This window comes from Phocoena phocoena, chromosome 8 (genome assembly GCF_963924675.1).
Source record: "Phocoena phocoena chromosome 8, mPhoPho1.1, whole genome shotgun sequence".
Taxonomy (NCBI): domain Eukaryota; kingdom Metazoa; phylum Chordata; class Mammalia; order Artiodactyla; family Phocoenidae; genus Phocoena; species Phocoena phocoena.
This window is the reverse complement of record NC_089226.1, coordinates 31740542-31767435: the sequence shown is the minus strand read 5'-3', so window position 1 is coordinate 31767435 and position 26894 is coordinate 31740542. Positions and strand designations below refer to the sequence as shown.

At 38.0% G+C, this 26894-nt stretch overlaps 1 protein-coding gene across 3 annotated transcripts in view; it reads left to right on the top strand.

Moving 5' to 3' along the window:
• Nucleotides 1-26894, top strand: part of FOLH1 (folate hydrolase 1) — a 76654-nt gene that overhangs the window by 5774 nt on the left and 43986 nt on the right. For all 3 annotated transcript variants that reach the window (XM_065882664.1, XM_065882666.1, XM_065882665.1), the window contains exon 4: nucleotides 4804-4905. In XM_065882664.1, coding sequence (XP_065738736.1) covers nucleotides 4804-4905 — 102 coding nt within the window. The remainder of the gene's footprint in view (nucleotides 1-4803; nucleotides 4906-26894) is intronic.

Genomic DNA, 26894 nt, shown 5'->3' with positions numbered 1-26894 from the left:
AAAATAAGCCCCACCGGTCTAGTATTTCAAAATACCTTATGTGAAAGAATCCCCTCTACCATGTCCAAATACTGATAGAAATCAATATTGACACTTGTGAATGATGCCTTTTATAATCTTATTACTGGTGCCAACTCTTTCTTATGATGTTTGAATTTATGTGATGTTGGAAAGATTCTGAAAAATTGATATTTGATGACATTTGCTATTTTCTATGTTTTAGTATTGTACACTAATATAAAATATGATATATCAGTAAACCTCTAAGCAACTAAATTGATACATTTTTGAAAGGTTTGGACTATAAAAGATCATGCATAGATTTGAAGATGCTAGAAAATTCAGAGAAGTGCTGTTTGAGCTAGCAGGTTTTTATTGGTACTTAATGATTAAATCTCATATGATCATGTGTTCAGTTCTGTGCCCAGAAGTTGGGTGTGGTCATTTGGAAGGAGGAGAATTTGGAGAGAAGTACTATAGAATTATATCTACACTAAAGAATTTACAATCTTCTTTGCTAGCTAGAGCACTTGGGAAAGAAGATAATACAAGTAATTGAGGTATTTCTTATCACGATATATATTCAATATGAAAACTCATCAAATATAACTCAATATTCATCCCTATTTGCCTTACAGCTACCATTTTAAAGTAGCCCCTTTTACTCTGGATAGCTTCTTTCAGTCCTTTGGTTAGCTGTGCCTTCTAAATTGCATGTAGCTTCAAATATGTCCAGTTTGATCAGTCAACTAAAAATGTCATGTGATTTAAGTATATATAAATTTTTAATCACCTCCCCTTATTGACTAATGAATCAGCCTCTTCTTAATAATTAATATGTTGTTTTACAGTCAGGGATGTAATCCCATGCTAAATTTCCTAATATGAGTTGAAAGTTTCCATATTCACTATTTTCAATTATGGTAGTTAATACAGTTTAACTTTTAAAAATATTATCAAACTATTTCAGAATTTTAAAACTATTTTTAAGGTAGGTATGGGGAATACTGATATACTTCCTATGGTCCCATAACCTTTATTAAATAAGCAGGGGCATATCTATATAATTAAGTATTAAGGGGGTCTTTAAATGTATATTTAGGAAGATTATTTAATGATGTAGTAAAATATTGGTGATGTTAAAAAAATACACATACTTAAAGTAAATTTGATCTATCAAATTTGACAATTGTGTGCAATGAGGAAAATAGCAAACTTTCAATTCTCTTCTTTTTTCCTTGCTCTTCGCTTCCAATTTTGACTGTACCTTTGCTTTTATTTCATTTCATTGTTTCTTTTTGCTATTATAAGCACTTACGAAATTCCTAAAGCCTGTCACTTAATATAAACCTATCTTGTAGACGTTTCATTTTGGAGATTTTCCTGAATGGTGTTAGCTGCCAAAAGCTTGTTAACTTTTTTAGAAGTTATATCATTAAATCATTTTTATTTTTACTCAAGTTTTACCTGCACATAAAGAATCACACAGTTCTCCAAAGGGGCCCGCTATATCCCCCTTCCCTGAGGCAATCACTGTTCAACACTGAGTTGATTCTTTTGGTATTTACTTCTGTTTATTTAAATGACATGCTTGCATTGCTTGTGTTTCAGATTCAGGCATTATCTTTTGACCTTGTGACAGTTCAGCTCTATTCTCACCCCAACTACAAATGCTCTTTTACTGTGTCCCCATCTCCCAGTTTAATTATTGTGACTATTCATAGCCAAGCTATGTGGTAAACTGCAAACTTTTACTTTCCTGCACAACACAGAGGTGTTCCCCTTCCCACAGGCAACAAATATGATTAGCATTTTATAGATTTTGCAAGAAATATTTTTAATACTATATGCATTATTGTATCTTTGTTTACGTAAGGATAATGTGCCATATGGATTTAACTATATATATTGCCTTTTTTATGTCACAAAAAGTAAATAGAAATTTGTAAACCAAAATTATTTTAGTTATACTCAGAATACATAATTTGAGGCTATATTAGTGAATTTTGGATAGTGAGCAGTGCTCACTGGTGTATTGTCTACCTTTGATAAAGTCACCCAAAAGACTCTTTTCCATTACCTTAAGAAACTTTTCCTAGTTGTTAGAATAACTCATAAACTTGATGTAAAATCCACCTGCTCAGTGGTGTTGTAAAATTGAAGATTACCGTAAAGGCAAATCAAGTGAGATAAGCTTGAGTACTTCCTTGGCTGAAAGACTTGCTGATGGGTGACTTTTTCTCTAGATGGATTTTTATTGCACTTTAGTATAGTTTTTCTTATAATCTTTCCCAGTGATTCAGCTGCAGTTGTACCCTACGTGGACCACAGAAAAATTATAGGAAAGATGGAAGATATGGGAATTTTTGAAGAGTAGTAGTTGATTTTGTTTCATTTTAGGTTCTATCAGCATCAGAAGTAGGTAACTGGTGCTGTAGTCAGTACAATATAATGTCAGCTCAGAGTCACTCCCCATCTCCCACAACCCTTTGCATTACTGCATGGACCAGGACTTATAGTTTAACATGAAAAATGAGTGGTGATAGCAAGTGTCCTTGACTTGAACATTTTTAATGTTTCACCTTAATTTTGATATTTATATCAGGTTACGTTAATTCATTTCCTTTCCAAGTTTACTAAGACTTTTTGTCATGGATTTATGTTGAATTTTATCAATACCTTTTTTCTTTTTTTTGGATGTCTTTTGAGATGAGTGTATAATTTTTCTTTTTCACAATGATAATTATATTAAATGATATTCTAATATTAGACTAATCTTACATTTTTGAAATTTGTAATATTAGTCAGTAGTAGAGTTTTCAACTCATATCTATATATATTCAGTTTATATTCATAGCATGTTTGGCCTGTATTTCTGCAATTTGCTTATTGGGGCATAATTTCTAGATTAGACTTGCCTTATAAAATGAGCTGAGTTTTTAATCTCTGAAATACGTTGTGTTATACTTAAACAATCTTTTACTTTAAAACTCAAAGTAGGGCTTCCCTGGTGGCGCAGTGGTTGAGAATCTGCCTGCCAACGCAGGGGACATGGGTTCGAGCCCTGGTCTGGGAAGATCCCACATGCCGCGGAGCAGCTGGCCCCATGAGCCACAATTACTGAGCCTGCGTGTCTGGAGCCTGTGCTCCGCAACAAGAGAGGCCGCGATAGTGAGAGGCCCACGTACCGCGATGAGGAGTGGCCCCCACTTGCCACAACTAGAGAAAGCCCTCACACAGAAACGGAGACCCAACACAGTCAAAAATAAATAAAATAAATAAATTAAAAATTAAAAAAAAAAAAAAAACTCAAAGTAAAACCAGTTGGTTTTGGTACTTTGTTTTGTGGGAGATTTTAAAGTACTGATTCAATTTTTTTAATTGTTATAGGACTATTTAGATTTTAAAAAATGCATCCTTATGTCAGTTTGAATAAATTTTTTAAAATGCATTTTTCCATTTCATCTAAGTTTTCAATTATTGGCATAGTTCTTCCTAGTATTTTCTTATTACCTTTTTGAATCGGTGTGACATCTATAGATATGACTTTTTTTCAACCCTTAATATTATTTATTTGTGCTTACCTTATATATTTTCTTATTGACATTGACAGAGATATGTCAATTTTACCTGTATTTTCAAAGAATAAACCTTCAGCTTTGGCAATCGTTTCTTGTATATATGTTTTATGTTTCATTAATTCTGTTCCTACTTAATATAATTTCCTCTTTTACCTTTCTGGTGTCTATTTTGCGGTTCTTTGTAACATTTTCAGTTGAGTACTTAATTTATTGATGTTCAACCTTTCTTCTTTTCTAATATGAGTATTTAAAACCATAAATTTCCTTCTAAGAGCCACTTCAACTAGATCTCACAAGTTTGGAGAAGTGTTTTAGTTATCATTAATATCTTAATATTTTCTAAGTTCTATGTTTTCATCTTTGAGCCTTGGAGCTATTTAGGGGTATTTTTAAAATTCCAAATTTAAAAGTTATTCCACTATCGGTTTGATCTGATTTTCTAACTTAACTACATTGTGATCAGATAATGTGGTTTGTATGACACTAGTCATTTGGCAATTGTTGAGGCTTCCTTTATAGCCTATTATGTGGTCAATTTTTATAAATGTTCTGTGTTTATTTGAAAAAATTGTATTCAGTTGTTGAGTTTAATGATCTTATATTTGTTCATTAGTTCAAGTTTGTTAATTGTTTGGCTAAAATCGCCTTTATCTTTGATGTAGTCTTATTTTGTCTGCAATCTTTATTAATTGCTGGGAAAGGAATGTTAGGTTATCTCACTATAGTGGTGGATTATTTTTATTTCCCTTTGGAATTCTGTCAGTTTCTTCTTCCTGTAGCTTGGAGCTCTCTTTTAGAGGTAGTGGTTTGGAACCTAAAAAAAATTGATTCCTACTTAACAATGACAATGATACACTTGAAAGATTATATTATATTTGGTTCAAAGTTTATTTAACATTTAATTTGCTCCCAAGTAATTACCTTAGCATTTTTACAAGTGACTAAGAATACTGTACGCTGTTATTTTTATTTGGGAATTAAAGTTTTCCTTCTAAATCAAAAGCTATTGCTTATGCATCCTCTAAGGGTCTCTAAGTTTATTCATCTCATGAAATCCTCATAGCCTCTAGCACAGTGCTGGCTCTTTGATCTGTATCTTTAAAATACCAAAGGCTTCATTAACCATCTACTGACAGAAAGAGATAATACACATTTCCTTGTTTGTTTATAGTAATGAAACTTTACCTGATTTGCCTCTGATTATTATATTTTGTTTCTCTAGATTTTCAACACATCATTATTTGAACCACCTCCTCCAGGATATGAAAATGTTTCAGATGTTGTTCCACCTTTTAGTGCCTTTTCTCCACATGGAATGCCAGAGGTAAAAATGCATGCAATAAAATAGAAATAACAAATAGAACTTCCTTATACATAAAGGCAATAATTAAAGGGGTATTAAGGAGGTTTTTGATGTAATCCAAATTCACCTTTTTTAAGATTTAAGAAATAGAATTTCTTAGTAATAAAAAGGAATACATACTATTTTGTGTTCATAGTGTTTTTTAAGATAAAATTTACTACACTGCGATGAAGAAATCCAAAATGTACATTTATTGACTTTTGACAAATGCATACATCTGTGTAATGCAAACCCCATCGACATATAGAATACTACTATCACTTCAGAAAGTACTTTTGAGACCCTTCTCAATGAACTCCACACACTCTCAGAAAGGCAATCATTCTTCTGATTTTTTTTTGCCACCTTTGATTAGTTTTACCTATACTAGAAATTCATATAGATAGAATTGATAGCATGTAATCATTTGTGTCTATTTTCTTTCACTAAGCATAGGGTCTGTGAAATTCACATGTTTTGCATTTATCAATAGATTGTTCCTTTTTATTGCCAAGTAATTTCCATTGTATGAAAATACTACATATCTTACTACCACTGTATAACTTGGATTAATTTTCAAAGAACTTGAATGAGAATTTGAAACTGTTGCCATTTTCAAGTGAAGAGTATGAATGTCCGTTTTAGACAATGTTATGTGGTTTACTCAATAAAGCATTGTCGGGGCTTCCCTTGTGGCACAGTGGTTGAGAGTCTGCCTGCCGATGCAGGGGACACGGGTTCGTGCCCCGGTCCGGGAAGATCCCACATGCCCCGGTCCGGGAAGATCCCACATGCCGCGAAGTGGCTGGGCCCGTGAGCCATGGCCACTGAGCCTGCGCGTTCGGAGCCTGTGCTCTGCAACGGGAAAGGTCACAACAGTGAGAGGCCCGTGTACCACAAAAAACAAAAACAAAAACAAAAAAATAATAATGATAAAGCAGTGTGTATAACTATCATCTGAGATTTTACAGTAAATCGCCAGATTCTTGCATAGTACTTTGTTTTTTTATAAGAAAGTTAAATTTGAAAGAGTTGAATATCATTTATTAATGTCTTTTAAAATGTTATGTCTCCTACCATAATATTTAACATTAAGTAGCTTCAGTTTTGGACATATTGAGTTTGAGGTGCCCAGGATATATTCCAAGAAGTTGCTAATAGACAACTGGGCATATTGAAATATCACTCAATAGGGAAATAAGGGCTTGACTGTCATCAGAAACATCCTAAGTGAAAAATTTACATTTAGAATTGAATTGACATTTAAAGTTCTATCTTCACCAATTAGTTAAAATTTATTGCAAGAACATAAGGATGATTTAATATTTGGCAATGCCATGTTTTTTAATAAGTAAAGTTATAAAACACACTATTTTTATTATTTTCTAATGTTTTGAATATTTGATTATCTTATAATTGAAAAACTCTCACAAACTTAGAATAGAATATTTTCTATTGGTTGTATGAAATTTACTTCAAATGAGTAGTTAACATCATAGTTAAGGGAACAGTATTGGAAAAATTCTCCCTAAATATTTGCACATAAATAGAATGCTTATAATCACTATAATTATCTCATAATTGACATGACATAGAAATAAGGTATATAAAAATTGGGAATGAAGAGATAGTACATTTTACAACTCAGGTGTCCTGAGGTCACCTAGACTTATTCCTCAAGGTAAGGCACATTACCATCATGGGTCCATGTAAGATCCCTAATTTAATTTCTCCCTATTTTCAATCTCATTCCTCTTCTCCACTCCACTACACCCTGCCACTGACTCTAATGTATTTATACTTTTAGAAATGTATGTATTCTTACAAAAATATGGCCTTAATTTTGTGATTGGTGTATTTTAAATGTACGCAAATAATATTATAACTTAGGTCTTACTTGGTCTCTTACTGTTTTTCTTTTTTTTTTTTTTTTTTAACATCTTTATTGGGGTATAATTGCTTTACAATGGTGTGTTAGTTTCTGATTTATAACAAAGTGAATCAGCTATACATATACATGTGCTCCCATGTGTCTTCCCTCTTGCGTTTCCCTCCCTCCCACTCTCCCCCTCCCACCCCTCCAGGCTGTCCCAAAGCCCCGAGCTAATATCCCTGTGCCTTGCGGCTGCTTCCCCCTAGCTATCTACCTTACTACGTTTGTTAGTATGCATATGTCCATGACTCTCTCTCGCCCTGTCAAAACTCACCCTTCCCCCTCCCCGTATCCTTAAGTCCGTTCTCCAGTAGGTCTGCGCCTCTATTCCTGTCCTATCCCTAGGTTCTTCATGACATTTTTTCCCCTTAAATTCCATATATATGTGTTAGCATACGGTATTTGTCTTTGTCTTTCTGACTTACTTCACTCTGTATGACAGACTCTAGGTCTATCCATCTCATTACAAATATCTCAATTTCATTTCTTTTTAAGGCTGAGTAATATTCCATTGTGTATATGTGCCACATCTTCTTTATCCATTCGTCCGATGATGGGCGCTTAGGTTCTTTCCATCTCCGGGCTATTGTAAATAGAGCTGCAATGAACATTTTGGTACATGACTCTTTTTGAATTCTGGTTTTCTCAGGGTATATGCCCAGTAGTGGGATTGCTGGGTCATATGGTAATTCTATTTGTAGTTTTTTAAGGAACCTCCATACTGTTCTCCATAGTGGCTGAACCAATTCACATTCCCACCAGCAGTGCAAGAGTGTCCCCTTTTCTCCACACCCTCTCCAGCATTTATTGTTTCTAGATTTTTTGATGATGGCCATTCTGACTGGTGTGAGATGATATCTCATTGTAGTTTTGATTTGCATTTCTCTAATGATTAATGATGTTGAGCATTCTTTCATGTGTTTGTTGGCATTCTGTATATCTTCTTTGGAGAAATGTCTGTTTAGGTCTTCTGCCCATTTTTGGATGGGGTTGTTTGTGTTTTTGTTATTGAGCTGCATGAGCTGCTTGTAAATTTTGGAGATTAATCCTTTGTCAGTTGCTTCATTTGCAAATGTTTTCTCCCATTCTGAGGGTTGTCTTTTGGTCTTGATTATGGTTTCCTTTGCTGTGCAAAAGCTTTGAAGTTTCATTAGGTCCCATTTGTTTATTTTTGTTTTTATTTCCATTACTCTAGGAGGTGGGTCAGAAAGGATCTTGCTGTGATTTATGTCATAGAGTGTTCTTCCTATGTTTTCCTCTAAGAGTTTGATAGTTTCTGGCCTTACATTTAGGTCTTTAATCCATTTTGAGCTTATTTTTGTGTATGGTGTTAGGGAGTGATCTAATCTCATACTTTTACATGTACCTGTCCAGTTTTCCCAGCACCATTTATTGAAGAGGCTGTCCTTTCTCCACTGTACATTCCTGCCTCCTTTATCAAAGATAAGGTGTCCATATGTGCGTGGGTTTATCTCTGGGCTTTCTATCCTGTTCCACTGATCTATCTTTCTGTTTTTGTGCCAGTACCATACTGTCTTGATTACTGTTGCTTTGTAGTATAGTCTGAAGTCAGGGAGCCTGATTCCTCCAGCTCCTTTTTTCGTTCTCAAGATTGCTTTGGCTATTCGGGGTCTTTTGTGTTTCCATACAAATTGCGAAATTTTTTGTTCTAGTTCTGTGAAAAATGCCAGTGGTAGTTTGATAGGGATTGCATTGAATCTGTAGATTGCTTTGGGTAGTAGAGTCATTTTCACAATGTTGATTCTTCCCATCCAAGAACATGGTATATCTCTCCATCTATTTGTATCATCTTTAATTTCTTTCATCAGTGTCTTATAATTTTCTGCATACAGGTCTTTCGTATCCTTAGGTAGGTTTATTCCTAGATATTTTATTCTTTTTGTTGCAATGGTAAATGGGAGTGTTTTCTTGATTTCACTTTCAGATTTTTCATCATTAGTATATAGGAATGCCAGAGATTTCTGTGCATTAATTTTGTATCCTGCTACTTTACCAAATTCATTGATTAGCTCTAGTAGTTTTCTGGTAGCATCTTTAGGATTCTCTATGTATAGTATCATGTCATCTGCAAACAGTGACAGCTTTACTTCTTCTTTTCCGATGTGGATTCCTTTTATTTCCTTTTCTTCTCTGATTGCTGTGGCTAAAACTTCCAAAACTATGTTGAATAAGAGTGGTGAGAGTGGGCAACCTTGTCTTGTTCCTGATCTTAGTGGAAATGCTTTCAGTTTTTCACCATTGAGGATGATGTTTGCTGTGGGCTTGTCATATATGGCCTTTATTATGTTGAGGAAAGTTCCCTCTATGCCCACTTTCTGGAGGGTTTTTATCATAAATGGGTGTTGAATTTTGTCAAAAGCTTTCTCTGCATCTATTGAGATGATCATATGGTTTTTCTCCTTCAATTTGTTAATATGGTTTATCACATTGATAGATTTGCGTATATTGAAGAATCCTTGCATTCCTGGAATAAACCCCACTTGATCATGGTGTATGATCCTTTTAATGTGCTGTTGGATTCTGTTTGCTAGTATTTTGTTGAGGATTTTTGCATCTATGTTCATCAGTGATATTGGCCTGTAGTTTTCTTTCTTTGTGACATCCTTGTCTGGTTTTGGTATCAAGGTGATGGTGGCCTCGTAGAAGGAATTTGGGAGTGTTCCTCCCTCTGCTATATTTTGGAAGAGTTTGAGAAGGATAGGTGTTAGCTCTTCTCTAAACGTTTGATAGAATTCACCTGTGAAGCCATCTGGTCCTGGGCTTTTGTTTGTTGGAAGATTTTTAATCACAGTTTCAATTTCAGTGCTTGTGATTGGTCTGTTCATATTTTCTATTTCTTCCTGATTCAGTCTTGGCAGGTTGTGCATTTCTAAGAATTTGTCCATTTCTTCCAGATTGTCCATTTTATTGGCATAGAGTTGCTTGTAGTAATCTCTCATGATTTTTTTTATTTCTGCAGTGTCAGTTGTTATTTCTCCTTTCTCATTTCTAATTCTATTGATTTGAGTCTTCTCCCTTTTTTTCTTGATGAGTCTGGCTAGTGGTTTATCTATTTTGTTTATCTTCTCAAAGAACCAGCTTTTAGTTTTATTGATCTTTGCTATCATTTCCTTCATTTCTTTTTCATTTATTTCTGATCTGATTTTTATGATTTCTTTCCATCTGCTAGCTTTGGGGCTTTTTTGTTCTTCTTTCTCTAATTGCTTGAGGTGCAAGGTTAGGTTGTTTATTCGAGATGTTTCCTGCTTCTTAAGGTGGGCTTGTATTGCTATAAACTTCCCCCTTAGAACTGCTTTTGCTGCATCCCATAGGTTTTGGGTCGTTGTGTCTCCATTGTCATTTGTTTCTAGGTATTTTTTTATTTCCTCTTTGATTTCTTCAGTGATCACTTCATTATTAAGTAGTGTATTATTTAGCCTCCATGTGCTTGTATATTTTACAGATCTTTTCCTGTAATTGATATCTAGTCTCATGGCGTTGGGGTCAGAAAAGATACTTGATACAATTTCAATTTTCTTAAATTTACCAAGGCTTGATTTGTGACCCAAGATATGATCTATCCTGGAGAATGTTCCATGAGCACTTGAGAAAAATGTGTATTCTGTTGTTTTTGGATGGAGTGTCCTATAAATATCAATTAAGTCCATCTTGTTTAATGTATCATTTAAAGCTTGTGTTTCCTTATTTATTTTCATTTTGGATGATCTGTCCATGGGTGAAAGTGGGGTGTTAAAGTCCCCTACTATGAATGTGTTACTGTCTATTTCCCCTTTTATGGCTATTAGTATTTGCCTTACGTATTGAGGTGCTCCTATGTTGGGTGCATAAATATTTACAATTGTTATATCTTCTTCTTGGATCGATCCCTTGATCATTATGTAGTGTCCTTCTTTATCCCTTTTAATAGTCCTTATTTTAAAGTCTATTTTGTCTGATATGAGAATTGCTACTCCAGCTTTCTTTTGGTTTCCATTTGCATGGAATATCTTTTTCCATCCCCTTACTTTCAGTCTGTATGTGTCTCTAGGTCTGAGGTGGGTCTCTTGTAGACAGCATATATAAGGGTCTTGTTTTTGTATCCATTCAGCCAATCTGTGTCTTTTGGTGGGAGCATTTAGTCCATTTACATTTAAGGTAATTATCGATATGTATGTTCCTATTCCCATTTTCTATATTGTTTTGGGTTCGTTATTATAGGTCGTTTCCTTCTTTTGCATTTCTTATCTAGAGGAGTTCCTTTAGCATTTGTTGTAAAGCTGGTTTGGTGGTGCTGAACTCTCTCAGCTTTTGCTTGTCTGTAAAGGTTTTAATTTCTCCATCAAATCTGAATGAGATCCTTGCTGGGTAGAGTAGTCTTGGTTGCAGGTTTTTCTCCTTCATCACTTTCAGTATGTCCTGCCACTCCCTTCTGGCTTGTAGGGTTTCTGCTGAGAGATCAGCTGTTAACCTTATGGGGATTCCCTTGTGTGTTATTTGTTGTTTTTCCCTTGCTGCTTTTAATATGCTTTCTTTGTATTTAATTTTTGATAGTTTGATTAATATGTGTCTTGGCGTATTTCTCCTTGTATTTATCCTGTATGGGACTCTCTGTGCTTCCTGGACTTGATTAACTATTTCCTTTCCCATATTAGGGAAGTTTTCAACTATAATCTCTTCAAATATTTTCTCAGTCCCTTTCTTTTTTTCTTCTTCTTCTGGAACCCCTATAATTCGAATGTTGGTGCGTTTAATGTTGTCCCAGAGCTCTCTGAGACTGTCCTCAGTTCTTTTCATTCTTTTTTCTTTATTCTGCTCTGCAGTAGTTATTTCCACTACTTTATCTTCCAGGTCACTTATCCGTTCTTCTGCCTCAGTTATTCTGCTATTGATCCTATCTAGAGTACTTTTAATTTCATTTATTGCGTTGTTCATCGTTGCTTGTTTCATCTTTATGTCTTCTAGGTCCTTGTTAACTGTTTCTTGCATTTTGTCCATTCTACTTCCAAGATTTCGGATCATCCTTACTATCATTATTCTGAATTCTTTTTCAGGTAGATTGCCTATTTCCTCTTCATTTGTTAGGTCTGGTGGGTTTTTATCTTGCTCCTTCATCTGCTGTGTGTTTTTCTGTCTTCTCATTTTGCTTATCTTACTGTGTTTGGGGTCTCCTTTTTGCAGGCTGCACGTTCGTAGTTCCCGTTGTTTTTGACGTCTGTCTCCAGTGGCTAAGGTTGTATCAGCGGGTTGTGTAGGCTTCCTGGTGGAGGGGACTAGTGCCTGTGTTGTGCTGGATGAGGCTGGATCTTGTCTCTCTAGTGGGCAGGTTCACGTCTGGTGGTGTGTTTTGGGGTGTCTGTGGCCTTGTTATGATTTTAGGCAGCCTCTCTGCTAATGGGTGGGGTTGTGTTCCTGTTTTGCTAGTTGTTTGGCATAGGTTGTCCAGCACTGTGGCTTGCTGGTCGTTGAGTGAAGCTGGGTGCTGGTGTTAAGATGGAGGTCTCTGGGAGATTTCCACCGTTTAATATTATGTGGAGCTGGGAGGTCTCTTGTTGATCAGTGTCCTGAAGTTGGCTCTCCTACCTCAGAGGCAGAGCCCTGCCTCCTGGGCTGGAGCACCAAGAGCCTTTCATCCACACGGCCAGGATCAGCCTATGCTGTGGTGTGACTTTTCTCCAGAGCTTTGTAGTATCTCTTTTTGTGATGGAAATCAGTGCCACTTTCTCTGTACTCACATTTTCCCTTTTCCGTTCTCCTTCTTTTTTTTTTCTTTGTCCTTGGTCGTTTCACTTGCTCATAGGCGGCTGTGTGCAGAGGCCTTGCGCCTGGCGCTTCTGACCATTGTTCCTTGGAATGACTCTTCACACCAGCCAGTAAGAATCTGTTTATGTGAAGATCTCTTTCCTTTTTTCTCCTTTGTGCTTCATCTGGTTTTACCGGCTCACAGCGTGCTCCCCGCCGGCCCTTCAGACCAGAGTTCCTGGTACAAAACGCCTTCCCGCACCTCAGCCGCGGGGCCGTGTGCAGAAGCCTCTTACTGTTTTTCAATCAACTTTTTTTTTAATCTATTGCTTTATGTCAGAGTAGTTTGTTACTTTTCACTGTTGCATGTTATCCCATGTTATCATGCACACCACATGTAACTTATCCATTCTCTTAGTGGCAAACACGTGGTTTGCCTCTAAATTTAAATTACCACAAACAGTGTTGGAGTGAATATGCTCATGTATGGGCTCTCTGTGTAAACTAAACCAGGTATGGGATTGCTGGTTTGTAGGGAATACTTCATTTCACACTGTCCAGAGTGTAGCAGTTTACTGCTCCCTCCAATACTGTATGAGTGTTCCTTTTTCCTCACATTTTCATCAATGGCTGAGGTTATGTAACTTTCTAAATTTTGCCCATCTAATTGTTTTGTTGTTGTTTTAATTTATTTTGATTCACATTTTTTATTACAAATAAGATTATACATCTCCAAATATATTTATTAGCTATGCTATGTTTTTGCTCTGTGAAATGATTATAGTCTTCTTTTCCTGTTGAGTTTCTGGCCTTTTTCTTATTAACTTCAGAGGTTTCTTAAATATTTTAGTTATTCATCTCCTATTGGTTTAGATATTGCAAACAGCTTCTCCTAAATTTTCACCTATATTTGTTCATGTTATTTATGTTGCTTTTTACTGAAAAGGATTCTTTAATTGTGATATTGTCCAGTGTTCTCTTTATGTTTTCACACTTTGGGCCTTCATTAATTTCCTCATTCATTATTTTTTTTAAACATCTTTATTGAAGTATAATTGCTTTACAAGGTTGTGTTAGTTTCTGCTGTATAATAAAGTGAATCAGCTATATGTATACATATATCCCCATATCCCCTCCCTCTTGCACCTAACGTAGGCAGAACACTCTATGACATAAATCACAGCAAGATCCTTTTTCACCCATATCCTAGAGAAATGAATATAAAGACAAAAGTAAACAAATGAGACCTAATGAAACTTAAAAGCTTTTGCACAGCAAAGGAAATTATAAACAATCATATAAAACACAGATTCTGATTCCCATCACCTGAGTTTCAGTAGGTCTTGAGTGAAGCCTGAGAGTTTGTTTCCAGCAAGTTGCTAGATATTGTTGATTCTGCTGGTTCAAGATCCATGGTTTGAGAACCACTGGTCTCACGTCCCAATTCTGTCTCTATTAACAAGAGCAGGAAGATGGAAGCTTAAAAGAAATGGAAAATTGTAGGCTAACAGTGCAAGATTGTATTTATTCCCAGTTATAGAACAATGGTACAGTGTAAATTTTACAAGAAGGTCATTGTCTGAAAATAAATATTTTTTTCTAACTAGCAGTGACAACTTGCATTTGCGAAGTGCCGAGAGGGCCTATCTGTCCACACTTGTTTTCATTTTCAAAGTTTACTGTCATTTTCAAACTGATATCTTCTCCAATCCCTTCTCCATCATAATTTGCTTTGTGAGGAGCGCAGATTTATTAAAAGATAGCCACAATTTACAGACATTTAAAGAAGTAGTCTTCTCAAAGTTGGTGATATTAAATATGAATAAATTTCAAGTAGAACATTTACACTAAAACAAAATTCACTGAAACCAAATTGGTTAATGGCTTTGTATTCACAGTAGTATAAGAGTGAGCTCCAGAGAAGACTAACAGTTATAAATCAGACATCAACAGTGCATTAATATTTTTTTTTTTTTTTTTTTTTAACATCTTTATTGGGGTATAATTGCTTTACAATGGTGTGTTAGTTTCTGATTTATAACACAGTGAATCAGCTATACATATACATGTGCTCCCATGTGTCTTCCCTCCTGCATCTCCCTCCCTCCCACTCTCCCCCTCCCACCCCTCCAGGCTGTCCCAAAGCCCCGAGCTAATATCCCTGTGCCTTGCGGCTGCTTCCCCCCAGCTATCCACCCCACCACGTTTGTTAGTGTGTATATGTCCATGACTCTCTCTCGCCCTGTCAAAACTCACCCTTCCCCCTCCCCATATCCCCAAGTCCGCTCTCCAGTAGGTCTGCGCCTCCATTCCTGTCTTATCCCTAGGTTCTTCATGACATTTTTTCCCCTCAAATTCCATATATATGTGTTAGCATACGGTATCTGTCTTTGTCTTTCTGACTTACTTCACTCTGTATGACAGACTCTAGGTCTATCCATCTCATTACAAATATCTCAATTTCATTTCTTTTTAAGGCTGAGTAATATTCCATTGTGTATATGTGCCACATCTTCTTTATCCATTCGTCCGATGATGGGCGCTTAGGTTCTTTCCATCTCCGGGCTATTGTAAATAGAGCTGCAATGAACATTTTGGTACATGACTCCTTTTGAATTTTGGTTTTCTCAGGGTATATGCCCAGTAGTGGGATTGCTGGGTCATATGGTAATTCTATTTGTAGTTTTTTAAGGAACCTCCATACTGTTCTCCATAGTGGCTGAACCAATTCACATTCCCACCAGCAGTGCAAGAGTGTCCCCTTTTCTCCACACCCTCTCCAGCATTTATTGTTTCTAGATTTTTTGATGATGGCCATTCTGACTGGTGTGAGATGATATCTCATTGTAGTTTTGATTTGCATTTCTCTAATGATTAATGAGGTTGAGCATTCTTTCATGTGTTTGTTGGCATTCTGTATATCTTCTTTGGAGAAATGTCTGTTTAGGTCTTCTGCCCATTTTTGGATGGGGTTGTTTGTTTTTTTGTTATTGAGCTGCATGAGCTGCTTGTAAATTTTGGAGATTAATCCTTTGTCAGTTGCTTCATTTGCAAATGTTTTCTCCCATTCTGAGGGTTGTCTTTTGGTCTTGATTATGGTTTCCTTTGCTGTGCAAAAGCTTTGAAGTTTCATTAGGTCCCATTTGTTTATTTTTGTTTTTATTTCCATTACTCTAGGAGGTGGGTCAGAAAGGATCTTGCTGTGATTTATGTCATAGAGTGTTCTTCCTATGTTTTCCTCTAAGAGTTTGATAGTTTCTGGCCTTACATTTAGGTCTTTAATCCATTTTGAGCTTATTTTTGTGTATGGTGTTAGGGAGTGATCTAATCTCATACTTTTACATGTACCTGTCCAGTTTTCCCAGCACCATTTATTGAAGAGGCTGTCCTTTCTCCACTGTACATTCCTGCCTCCTTTATCAAAGATAAGGTGTCCATATGTGCATGGGTTTATCTCTGGGCTTTCTATCCTGTTCCACTGATCTATCTTTCTGTTTTTGTGCCAGTACCATACTGTCTTGATTACTGTTGCTTTGTAGTATAGTCTGAAGTCAGGGAGCCTGATTCCTCCAGCTCCTTTTTTCGTTCTCAAAATTGCTTTGGCTATTCGGGGTCTTTTGTGTTTCCATACAAATTGCGAAATTTTTTGTTCTAGTTCTGTGAAAAATGCCAGTGGTAGTTTAATAGGGATTGCATTGAATCTGTAGATTGCTTTGGGTAGTAGAGTCATTTTCACAATGTTGATTCTTCCCATCCAAGAACATGGTATATCTCTCCATCTATTTGTATCATCTTTAATTTCTTTCATCAGTGTCTTATAATTTTCTGCATACAGGTCTTTCGTATCCTTAGGTAGGTTTATTCCTAGATATTTTATTCGTTTTGTTGCAATGGTAAATGGGAGTGTTTTCTTGATTTCACTTTCAGATTTTTCATCATTAGTATATAGGAATGCCAGAGATTTCTGTGCATTAATTTTGTATCCTGCTACTTTACCAAAATCATTGATTAGCTCTAGTAGTTTTCTGGTAGCATCTTTAGGATTCTCTATGTATAGTATCATGTCATCTGCAAACAGTGACAGCTTTACTTCTTCTTTTCCGATGTGGATTCCTTTTATTTCCTTTTCTTCTCTGATTGCTGTGGCTAAAACTTCCAAAACTATGTTGAATAAGAGTGGTGAGAGTGGGCAACCTTGTCTTGTTCCTGATCTTAGTGGAAATGCTTTCAGTTTTTCACCATTGAGGATGATGTTTGCTGTGGGCTTGTCATATATGGCCTTTATTATGTTGAGGAAAGTTCCCTCTATGCCCACTTTCTGGAGGGTTTTTATCATAAATGGGTGTTGAATTTTGTCAAAAGCTTTCTCTGCATCTATTGAGATGATCATATGGTTTTTCTCCTTCAATTTGTTAATATGGTTTATCACATTGATAGATTTGCGTATATTGAAGAATCCTTGCATTCCTGGAATAAACCCCACTTGATCATGGTGTATGATCCTTTTAATGTGCTGTTGGATTCTGTTTGCTAGTATTTTGTTGAGGATTTTTGCATCTATGTTCATCAGTGATATTGGCCTGTAGTTTTCTTTCTTTGTGACATCCTTGTCTGGTTTTGGTATCAAGGTGATGGTGGCCTCGTAGAAGGAATTTGGGAGTGTTCCTCCCTCTGCTATATTTTGGAAGAGTTCGAGAAGGATAGGTGTTAGCTCTTCTCTAAACGTTTGATAGAATTCACCTGTGAAGCCATCTGGTCCTGGGCTTTTGTTTGTTGGAAGATTTTTAATCACACTTTCAATTTCAGTGCTTGTGATTGGTCTGTTCATATTTTCTATTTCTTCCTGATTCAGTCTTGGCAGGTTGTGCATTTCTAAGAATTTGTCCATTTCTTCCAGATTGTCCATTTTATTGGCATAGAGTTGCTTGTAGTAATCTCTCATGATTTTTTTTATTTCTGCAGTGTCAGTTGTTATTTCTCCTTTCTCATTTCTAATTCTATTGATTTGAGTCTTCTCCCTTTTTTTCTTGATGAGTCTAGCTAGTGGTTTATCTATTTTGTTTATCTTCTCAAAGAACCAGCTTTTAGTTTTATTGATCTTTGCTATCGTTTCCTTCATTTCTTTTTCATTTATTTCTGATCTGATTTTTATGATTTCTTTCCTTCTGTTAGCTTTGGGGCTTTTTTGTTCTTCTTTCTCTAATTGCTTGAGGTGCAAGGTTAGGTTGTTTATTCGAGATGTTTCCTGCTTCTTAAGGTGGGCTTGTATTGCTATAAACTTCCCCCTTAGAACTGCTTTTGCTGCATCCCATAGGTTTTGGGTCGTTGTGTCTCCATTGTCATTTGTTTCTAGGTATTTTTTTATTTCCTCTTTAATTTCTTCAGTGATCACTTCATTATTAAGTAGTGTATTGTTTAGCCTCCATGTGCTTGTATATTTTACAGATCTTTTCCTGTAATTGATATCTAGTCTCATGGCGTTGTGGTCAGAAAAGATACTTGATACAATTTCAATTTTCTTAAATTTACCAAGGCTTGATTTGTGACCCAAGATATGATCTATCCTGGAGAATGTTCCATGAGCACTTGAGAAAAATGTGTAATCTGTTGTTTTTGGATGGAGTGTCCTATAAATATCAATTAAGTCCATCTTGTTTAATGTATCATTTAAAGCTTGTGTTTCCTTATTTATTTTCATTTTGGATGATCTGTCCATGGGTGAAAGTGGGGTGTTAAAGTCCCCTACTATGAATGTGTTACTGTCTATTTCCCCTTTTATGGCTGTTAGTATTTGCCTTACGTATTGAGGTGCTCCTATGTTGGGTGCATAAATATTTACAATTGTTATATCTTCTTCTTGGATCGATCCCTTGATCATTATGTAGTGTCCTTCTTTATCCCTTTTAATAGTCCTTATTTTAAAGTCTATTTTGTCTGATATGAGAATTGCTACTCCAGCTTTCTTTTGGTTTCCATTTGCATGGAATATCTTTTTCCATCCCCTTACTTTCAGTCTGTATGTGTCTCTAGGTCTGAGGTGGGTCTCTTGTAGACAGCATATATAAGGGTCTTGTTTTTGTATCCATTCAGCCAATCTGTGTCTTTTGGTGGGAGCATTTAGTCCATTTACATTTAAGGTAATTATCGATATGTATGTTCCTATTCCCATTTTCTATATTGTTTTGGGTTCGTTATTATAGGTCGTTTCCTTCTTTTGCATTTCTTATCTAGAGGAGTTCCTTTAGCATTTGTTGTAAAGCTGGTTTGGTGGTGCTGAACTCTCTCAGCTTTTGCTTGTCTGTAAAGGTTTTAATTTCTCCATCAAATCTGAATGAGATCCTTGCTGGGTAGAGTAGTCTTGGTTGCAGGTTTTTCTCCTTCATCACTTTCAGTATGTCCTGCCACTCCCTTCTGGCTTGTAGGGTTTCTGCTGAGAGATCAGCTGTTAACCTTATGGGGATTCCCTTGTGTGTTATTTGTTGTTTTTCCCTTGCTGCTTTTAATATGCTTTCTTTGTATTTAATTTTTGATAGTTTGATTAATATGTGTCTTGGCGTATTTCTCCTTGTATTTATCCTGTATGGGACTCTCTGTGCTTCCTGGACTTGATTAACTATTTCCTTTCCCATATTAGGGAAGTTTTCAACTATAATCTCTTCAAATATTTTCTCAGTCCCTTTCTTTTTTTCTTCTTCTTCTGGAACCCCTATAATTCGAATGTTGGTGCGTTTAATGTTGTCCCAGAGCTCTCTGAGACTGTCTTCAGTTCTTTTCATTCTTTTTTCTTTATTCTGCTCTGCAGTAGTTATTTCCACTACTTTATCTTCCAGGTCACTTATCCGTTCTTCTGCCTCAGTTATTCTGCTATTGATCCTATCTAGAGTACTTTTAATTTCATTTATTGCGTTGTTCATCGTTGCTTGTTTCATCTTTATGTCTTCTAGGTCCTTGTTAACTGTTTCTTGCATTTTGTCTATTCTACTTCCAAGATTTCGGATCATCCTTACTATCATTATTCTGAATTCTTTTTCAGGTAGATTGCCTATTTCCTCTTCATTTGTTAGGTCTGGTGGGTTTTTATCTTGCTCCTTCATCTGCTGTGTGTTTTTCTGTCTTCTCATTTTGCTTATCTTACTGTGTTTGGGGTCTCCTTTTTGCAGGCTGCACGCTCGTAGTTCCCGTTGTTTTTGATGTCTGTCTCCAGTGGCTAAGGTTGTTTCAGCGGGTTGTGTAGGCTTCCTGGTGGAGGGGACTAGTGCCTGTGTTGTGCTGGATGAGGCTCGGTCTTGTCTCTCTAGTGGGCAGATTCACGTCTGGTGGTGTGTTTTGGGGTGTCTGTGGCCTTGTTATGATTTTAGGCAGCCTCTCTGCTAATGGGTGGGGTTGTGTTCCTGTTTTGCTAGTTGTTTGGCATAGGTTGTCCAGCACTGTGGCTTGCTGGTCGTTGAGTGAAGCTGGGTGCTGGTGTTAAGATGGAGGTCTCTGGGAGATGTCCACCGTTTAATATTATGTGGAGCTGGGAGGTCTCTTGTTGATCAGTTTCCTGAAGTTGGCTCTCCTACCTCAGAGGCAGAGCCCTGCCTCCTGGGCTGGAGCACCAAGAGCCTTTCATCCACACGGCTCTGCTAGTGTGGGAGGGTCTCCTGCAGAGGCGGGGGGTGTCTGTGGCTCACCATGAGGACAAGGACACTGTGAGCAGAAGTTCTGGGAAGTACTCCTTGGTGTGAACCTTCCTGGAGTCCACCATTAGCTCCACCAAAGAGCAGCATAGGCTCCAGTGCTGGGCTGCCTCAGTCCAAACAACCAACAGGGAGGGAACCCAGCTGTACCAGCTCCAGAGGCTTGTCTGTTCACCCGCCGGGGCGGGCGGGGCTGGGAGCTGAGGCTCAGGCTGGGAGAGGACTGGCGGCGTGAACACAGACTGCAGGTGGCTAGTGCACCACGGCTAGCCGGAAAGGAGTCCGGGGAAAAGTCTGGACCTGCCGAAGAGGCAAGAGACTTTTTCTTCCCTCTTTGTTTCCTGGTGCGCGAGGAGAAGGGATTAAGAGCGCTGCTTAAAGGAACTCCAGAGACGGGCGCGAGCCGCGGCTAAAAGCACGGACCCCAGAGACGGGAATAAGACGCTAAGGCTGTTGCTGCCGCCACCAAGAAGCCTGTGTGCGAGCACAGGTCACTATCCACACCTCTCTTCCAGGGAGCTTGTGCAGCCCGCCACTGCCAGGGTCCCAGGATCCAGGGACAACTCAACAGTGCATTAATATTGCATTGGTCTTAGGAGAAAAAGTAATAGCTAAAACTAATCCTTTTGCTGAAGCAAAGATTCAGATGTCACCTTCTCAATAGACTTTCTCCCTTTTTTGAAAATTGCACCCGAGTACAGTACAAATTCCCTGTTTGTCTACTGTATTTAAACTTTTTTTTTGAATTTTTCTACAGAACTCATCACCTTTTAATATAATATACAATTTACTTAGTTATTAATTTTATTGTTTATTATCTTATCTCTCTGCTTTCCACATGAATGTAAGTTTCTTCAAGGACAGGGATTTGCTGTATCCCTAATTCCTAGAATGATATGCCCTCAACAAGTTTGTGGAATGAATCCTAAAATCAGCTTGGAAACAACCTTATGTCAATGTTATAAGTTTGTTGTGCACATGTTATGAGATGTAGTTAAAGAGGAAAATAATAACCAAAATAAAATGATAGGATATCAGAAATCGTGTAGGACAGGGACTTCAAACTCTAGGGTATGTGAAGACTTTCCAAAGGCAGACATAGGATCGTTTTAAATAAATCAGTTGCATCATCAATTTCTCAGTGGACTCTTTCATGGAATTGAGAATTAGCCCGTGGTGAGGTCCCGCTAGTACTCTGTCTCCACCTCCCTATTTACAGTTATTTTTCTCTTATTTTATGAATGAGAGACATCACTCATTCATCCTAAAACAAGATGAAGAATATCTCTGAGCAGTAAAAAAAAATCTCTGGGGCTCCAAACAAAGAGACAATAGTGAAAGATTCTAATAGCTGGGTAACAAAGATTTGGCAAGTCAAATGGTTTATAGTTGAACAAAATTAAAGATGAGCCTAACTGAGTTTCCAGCTGGTATCATTAGAATTAACTTGGACAAAAGATCAGTGTGAGATTTAGGAGTTGTAACTTGGAAAGAGTTTAAATAATATAGGGAAATTCCATTTTTTATCATCCCCATCCTGAGGTTTCTCAGAACTTGTCTAAAAACAAGAAATGTAAATAAAACTGAGAGTGAGCCCTGACTCATTCTGGAAATAATTGATTCATCCGTAGATCCATGACCTAATGTTTTAACATCCCATAGCACTAAAAGTTGTATTTCAAGTAAAATTTTATGCTTAGGTATGTATTATTTATAAAAGTTTGTAATGATGTTGTTAGGCTCAATTGATACTACTAATAATTATAATAGTAAATTACTCTTGAAGAATTTTCTTAACATGTACAGCTTGTCATAGGAAATAAATATTTTTAAGCACTATACACACACACACACACACACACACACACACATTCTTAATCAAGGCAAGTTTGGCAGTGATTAATAAAAGACTTGTAAATATAGCCAGATTCTAGGTAACAGAAACTGAAATGGAATTTAGCATGCTAGATGGTTATTAAGGAATGTTCTCTTGGGATCAATATCTGTAGCAGGGAGGACAAGGAAGCTGGAGTAGGCAGAGGGAGAAGCTGCCCCTCAATGCTAGCTCAAGGACAGCCTCAGCTGACCCAATGGGCAGCTCTGGAGTCAGAATAGCCTTTCAGGATTGTCCTGGGCTGGACAAAGATGTCCAGGTATTCATATTCCCACATCGATCAGTCATTGAACATGTGCATCCTAAGAAGGGGCATGACCTTGAACAAGGTGGCTGTCTGTAGCTGATCATAAGCAAGGGGCTGACTCCTGAAGGCTGCCTGCAGAGAGCCTGCCCTGCAGCAGGAGCAAGAACATCTTCAGTGAAGGGGAATCGACACCAACACACTGGTGTCCAGCACAAATACATTTTACTTTAGAGTAAAATGCTTTAGGGAAAGGGGCAAATACAACTTCAAGGAGAAAAAGCGATGATAAAATTCTGACTGAAGAGTGTGGTTTTAAAGTGGATGATATTGAATAAAAAATCATTACAATATTTAAATTCCTTTGGATATAAATAAAAAGTGAGGCAAGACTGCTTCTAAAAATGTTAATATTTGTAATGTGCTGGAAATTGCATTGTTCACCACAACTTAAAGACATGACAAAAAATTTCAGATGTCAACTTAAAAATAAAGGGCGGGGGGCTTCCCTGGTGGCGCAGTGGTTGAGAGTCTGCCTGCCGATGCAGGGGACACGGGTTCGTGCCCTGGTCCGGGAAGATCCCACATGCCGTGGAGTGGCTGGGTCCTTGAGCCACGGCCGCTGAGCCTGAGCGTCTGGAGCCTGTGCTCCACAACGGGAGAGGCCACAGCAGTGAGAGGCCCACGTACCACAAAAAATAAATAAATAAAATAAAAAAATAAAGGGGGGGGGGACCTTCAAGATGGTGGAGGAGTAAGATGTGGAGATCACCTTTCTCCCCAAAAATACATCAGAAATACATCTACATATGGAACAACTCCTACAGAACACCTACTGAATGCTTGCAGAAGACCTGACTTCCCAAAAAGCAAGAAATTCCCCACATACCTGGGTAGGGCAAAAGAAAAAAGAAAAAAACAGACAAAAGAATAGGCATGGGACCTGCACCACTGGGAGGGAGCTGTGAAGGAGGAAAAGTTTCCACACACTAGGAAGCCCCTTCACTGGTGGAGACGGGGGGGTGGGCAGGGGGCGGGAAGCTTCAGAGCCATGAAGGAGAGCGCAGCAACAGAGATGCAGAGGGCAAAGTGGAGAGATTCCCGAACAGAGGATCGGTGCCGACCAGCACTCACCAGGCCAAGAGGCCTGTCTGCTCACCTGCCAGGGCAGGTGGGGCTGGGAGCTGAGGCTTAGGCTTCGGAGGTCAGACCCCAGGGAGAGGACTGGGGTTGGCTGCATGAACACAGCCTGAAAGGGGCTAATGTGCCACAGCTAGCTGGGAGCGAGTCCGGGAAAAAGTTTGGAACTGCCAAAGAGTCAAAAGACCTCAGGGTGTGCGAGGAGAGGGGATTCACAGCACCGCCTAAATGAGTTCCAGAGATGGGCACAAGCCTAGGACACCAGAGACAGGCATGAAATGCTAAGGCTGTTACTGCAGCCACCAAGAATCCTGTGTGTCATAAACAGAAATACAGATCAATGGAACAGGATAGAAAGCCCACAGATAAACCCATGCACATATGGACAACTTATCTTTGATAAAGGAGGCAAGAATATACAGTGGAGAAAAGACAGCCTCTTCAATAAGTGGTGCTGGGAAAACTGGATAGCTACATTTAAAAGAATGAAATTAGAACACTCCCTAACACCATACACAAAAATAAACTCAAAATGGATTAAAGAGCTAAATGTAAGGTCAGACACTATCAAACTCTTAGAGGAAAACATAGGCAGAAAACTATGACATAAATCACAGCAAGATTCTTTTTGACCCACCTCCTAGAGAAATGGAAATAAAAACAAAAATAAACAAATGGGACCTAATGAAACTTAAAAGCTTTTGCACAGCAAAGGAAACCATAAACAAGACCAAAAGACAACCCTCAGAATGGGAAAAGTATTTGCAAATGAAGTAACTGACAAAGGATTAATCTCCAAAATTTACAAGCAGCTCATGCAGCTCAATAACAAAAAAACAAAAACCCACTCCAAAAATGGGCAGAAGATCTAAGTAGACATTTCTCCAAAGAAGATATACAGATTGCCAACAAACACATGAAAGAATGCTCAACATCATTAATCATTAGAGAAATGCAAATCAAAACTACAATGAGATATCATCTCACACCGGTCAGAATGGCCATCATCAAAAAATCTAGAAACAATAAATGCTGGAGAGGGTGTGGAGAAAAGGGAACCCTCTTGCACTGTTGGTGGGAATGCAAATTGATACAGCCACTATGGAGAACAGTATGGACGTTCCTTAAAAAACTACAAATAGACCTACCACATGACCCAGCAATCCAACTACTGGGCATATACCCTGAGAAAACCATAATTCAAAAACAGTCATGTACCAAAATGTTCATTGCAGCTCTATTTACAATATCCAGGACATGGAAGAAGCCTAAGTGTCCATCAACAGTTGAATGGATAAAGAAGATGTGGCACATATATACGATGGAATATTACTCAGCCATAATAAGAAATGAAACTGAGTTATTTGTAGTGAGGTAGATGGACCTAGAGTCTGTCATACAGAGTGAAGTAAGTCAGAAAGAGAAAAACAAATACCATATGCTAGCACATATATATGGAATCTAAGAAAGAAAAAAAAAGGTCATGAAGAACCTAGGGGTAAGATGGGAATAAAGACACAGACCTACTAGAGGATGGACTTGAGGGTATGGGGAGGGAGAAGGGTAAGCTGTGACAAAGTGAGAGAGTGGCATGGACATATATACACTACCAAACGTAAAATAGATAGCTAGTGGGAAGCAGCCACATAGCACAGGGAGATCAGCTTGGTAGTTTGTGACCACCTCTAGGGATGGGATAGGGAGGGTGGGAGGGATGGAGATGCAAGAGGGAAGAGATATGGGAACATATGTATATGTATAACTGATTCACTTTGTTATCAAGCAGAAACTAACACACCATTGTAAAGCAATTATACTCCAATAAAGATGTTAAAAAAAAAAAAGAATCCTGTGTGCAAGCACAGGTCACTATCCACACCTCCCCTCCCAGAAGCCAGTGCAGTCCATCACTGCCAGGGTCCTGTGACCCAGGGACAACTTCTCCGGGAGAGCACACAATGCCCTCAAGCTGTTGCAATGTCATGCTGGCCTCTGCCATTGCAGGCTCGCCCCACGTTCTGTACCCCTCTGGCCTGAGTGAGTCAGAGCCCCCAAATCAGCCGCTACTTTAATCCCCTCCTGTCTGGGTGAAGAACAGACACCAGAGGGCGACCTACATGCAGATGCGGGGTCAAAACCAAAGCTGAATCTCAAGAGCTATGTGAACAGAGAAGAGAAGGGGAAATCTCTCTGTGCAGCCTCAGAAGCAGTGGATTAAATCTCCACAATCAATTTGATGTGCCCTGCATCTGGGGAATAACTCAATAGACAATGAATCATCCCCAAACTGAGGCAGTGGACTTTGGGAGCAACTGTAGACTTGGGGTTTGCTTTCTGCATCTAATTTGTTTCTAGTTTTATGTTTATCATAGTTTAGTATTTAGAGCTTATTACCATAGGTAGCTTTGTTTATTGATTTGGTTGCTCTCTTCCTTTTTAAAATTTATATATATATTTTGTTTGTTTGTTTCTATGTTTTCCTTTTTCTCTTTTTGTGAGTGTGTATCTGTATGCTTCTTTGTGTGATATTGTCTGTATAGGTGTTCTTTTACCATTTGTCCTAGTGTTCTGTCTGTCCATTTTTTTTTCTTTAGTATAGTTTTTAGCACTTGTTATCATTGATGGATGTGTTTATTCGTTTGGTTACTCTTTTTTAAAATTACTTTTTAATTTTAATAATTAATTTTTTATTTTAATAACTTTATTTTATTCTTTTCTTTTCTTTTTTTCTTTCCTCCCTTTTCTTCTGAGCTGTGTGGCTGACAGTGTCTTGGTGCTCTGTCTAGGTGTTAGGCCTGAGCCTTTTGAGGTGGGAGAGCTGAATTCAGGACATTGGCCCACCAGAGACCTCCCAGCCCCTTGTAATATTAATCGGCGAGAACTCTCCCAGAGATCTCCATCTCAACACTAGGACCCAGCTCCACTCAACGACCAGCAAGCTCCATTGCTGGACACCCCATGCCAAACAACTAGCAAGACAGGATCACAACCCCATCCATTAACAGAGAGGCTGCCTAAAATCATACTAAGTTCACAGACACTCCAAAACACACCACCAGATGCAGTCCTGCCCACCAGAAAGACAAGATCCAGCCTCATCCACCAGAACACAGGCCGCAATTCCCTCCACCAGGAAGCCTACACAACCCACTGAACCAACACTACCCACTGGAGGCAGACACCAAAAACAATGGGAACTATGAACCTGCAGGCTGCAAAAAAGAGACCCTAAACACAGTAAGTTAAGCAAAATGAGAAAACAGAAAAATACACAGCAGATGAAGGGCAAGGTTAAAACCCACCAGGCCAAAAAATGAAGAGGAAATAGACAGTCTACCTGAA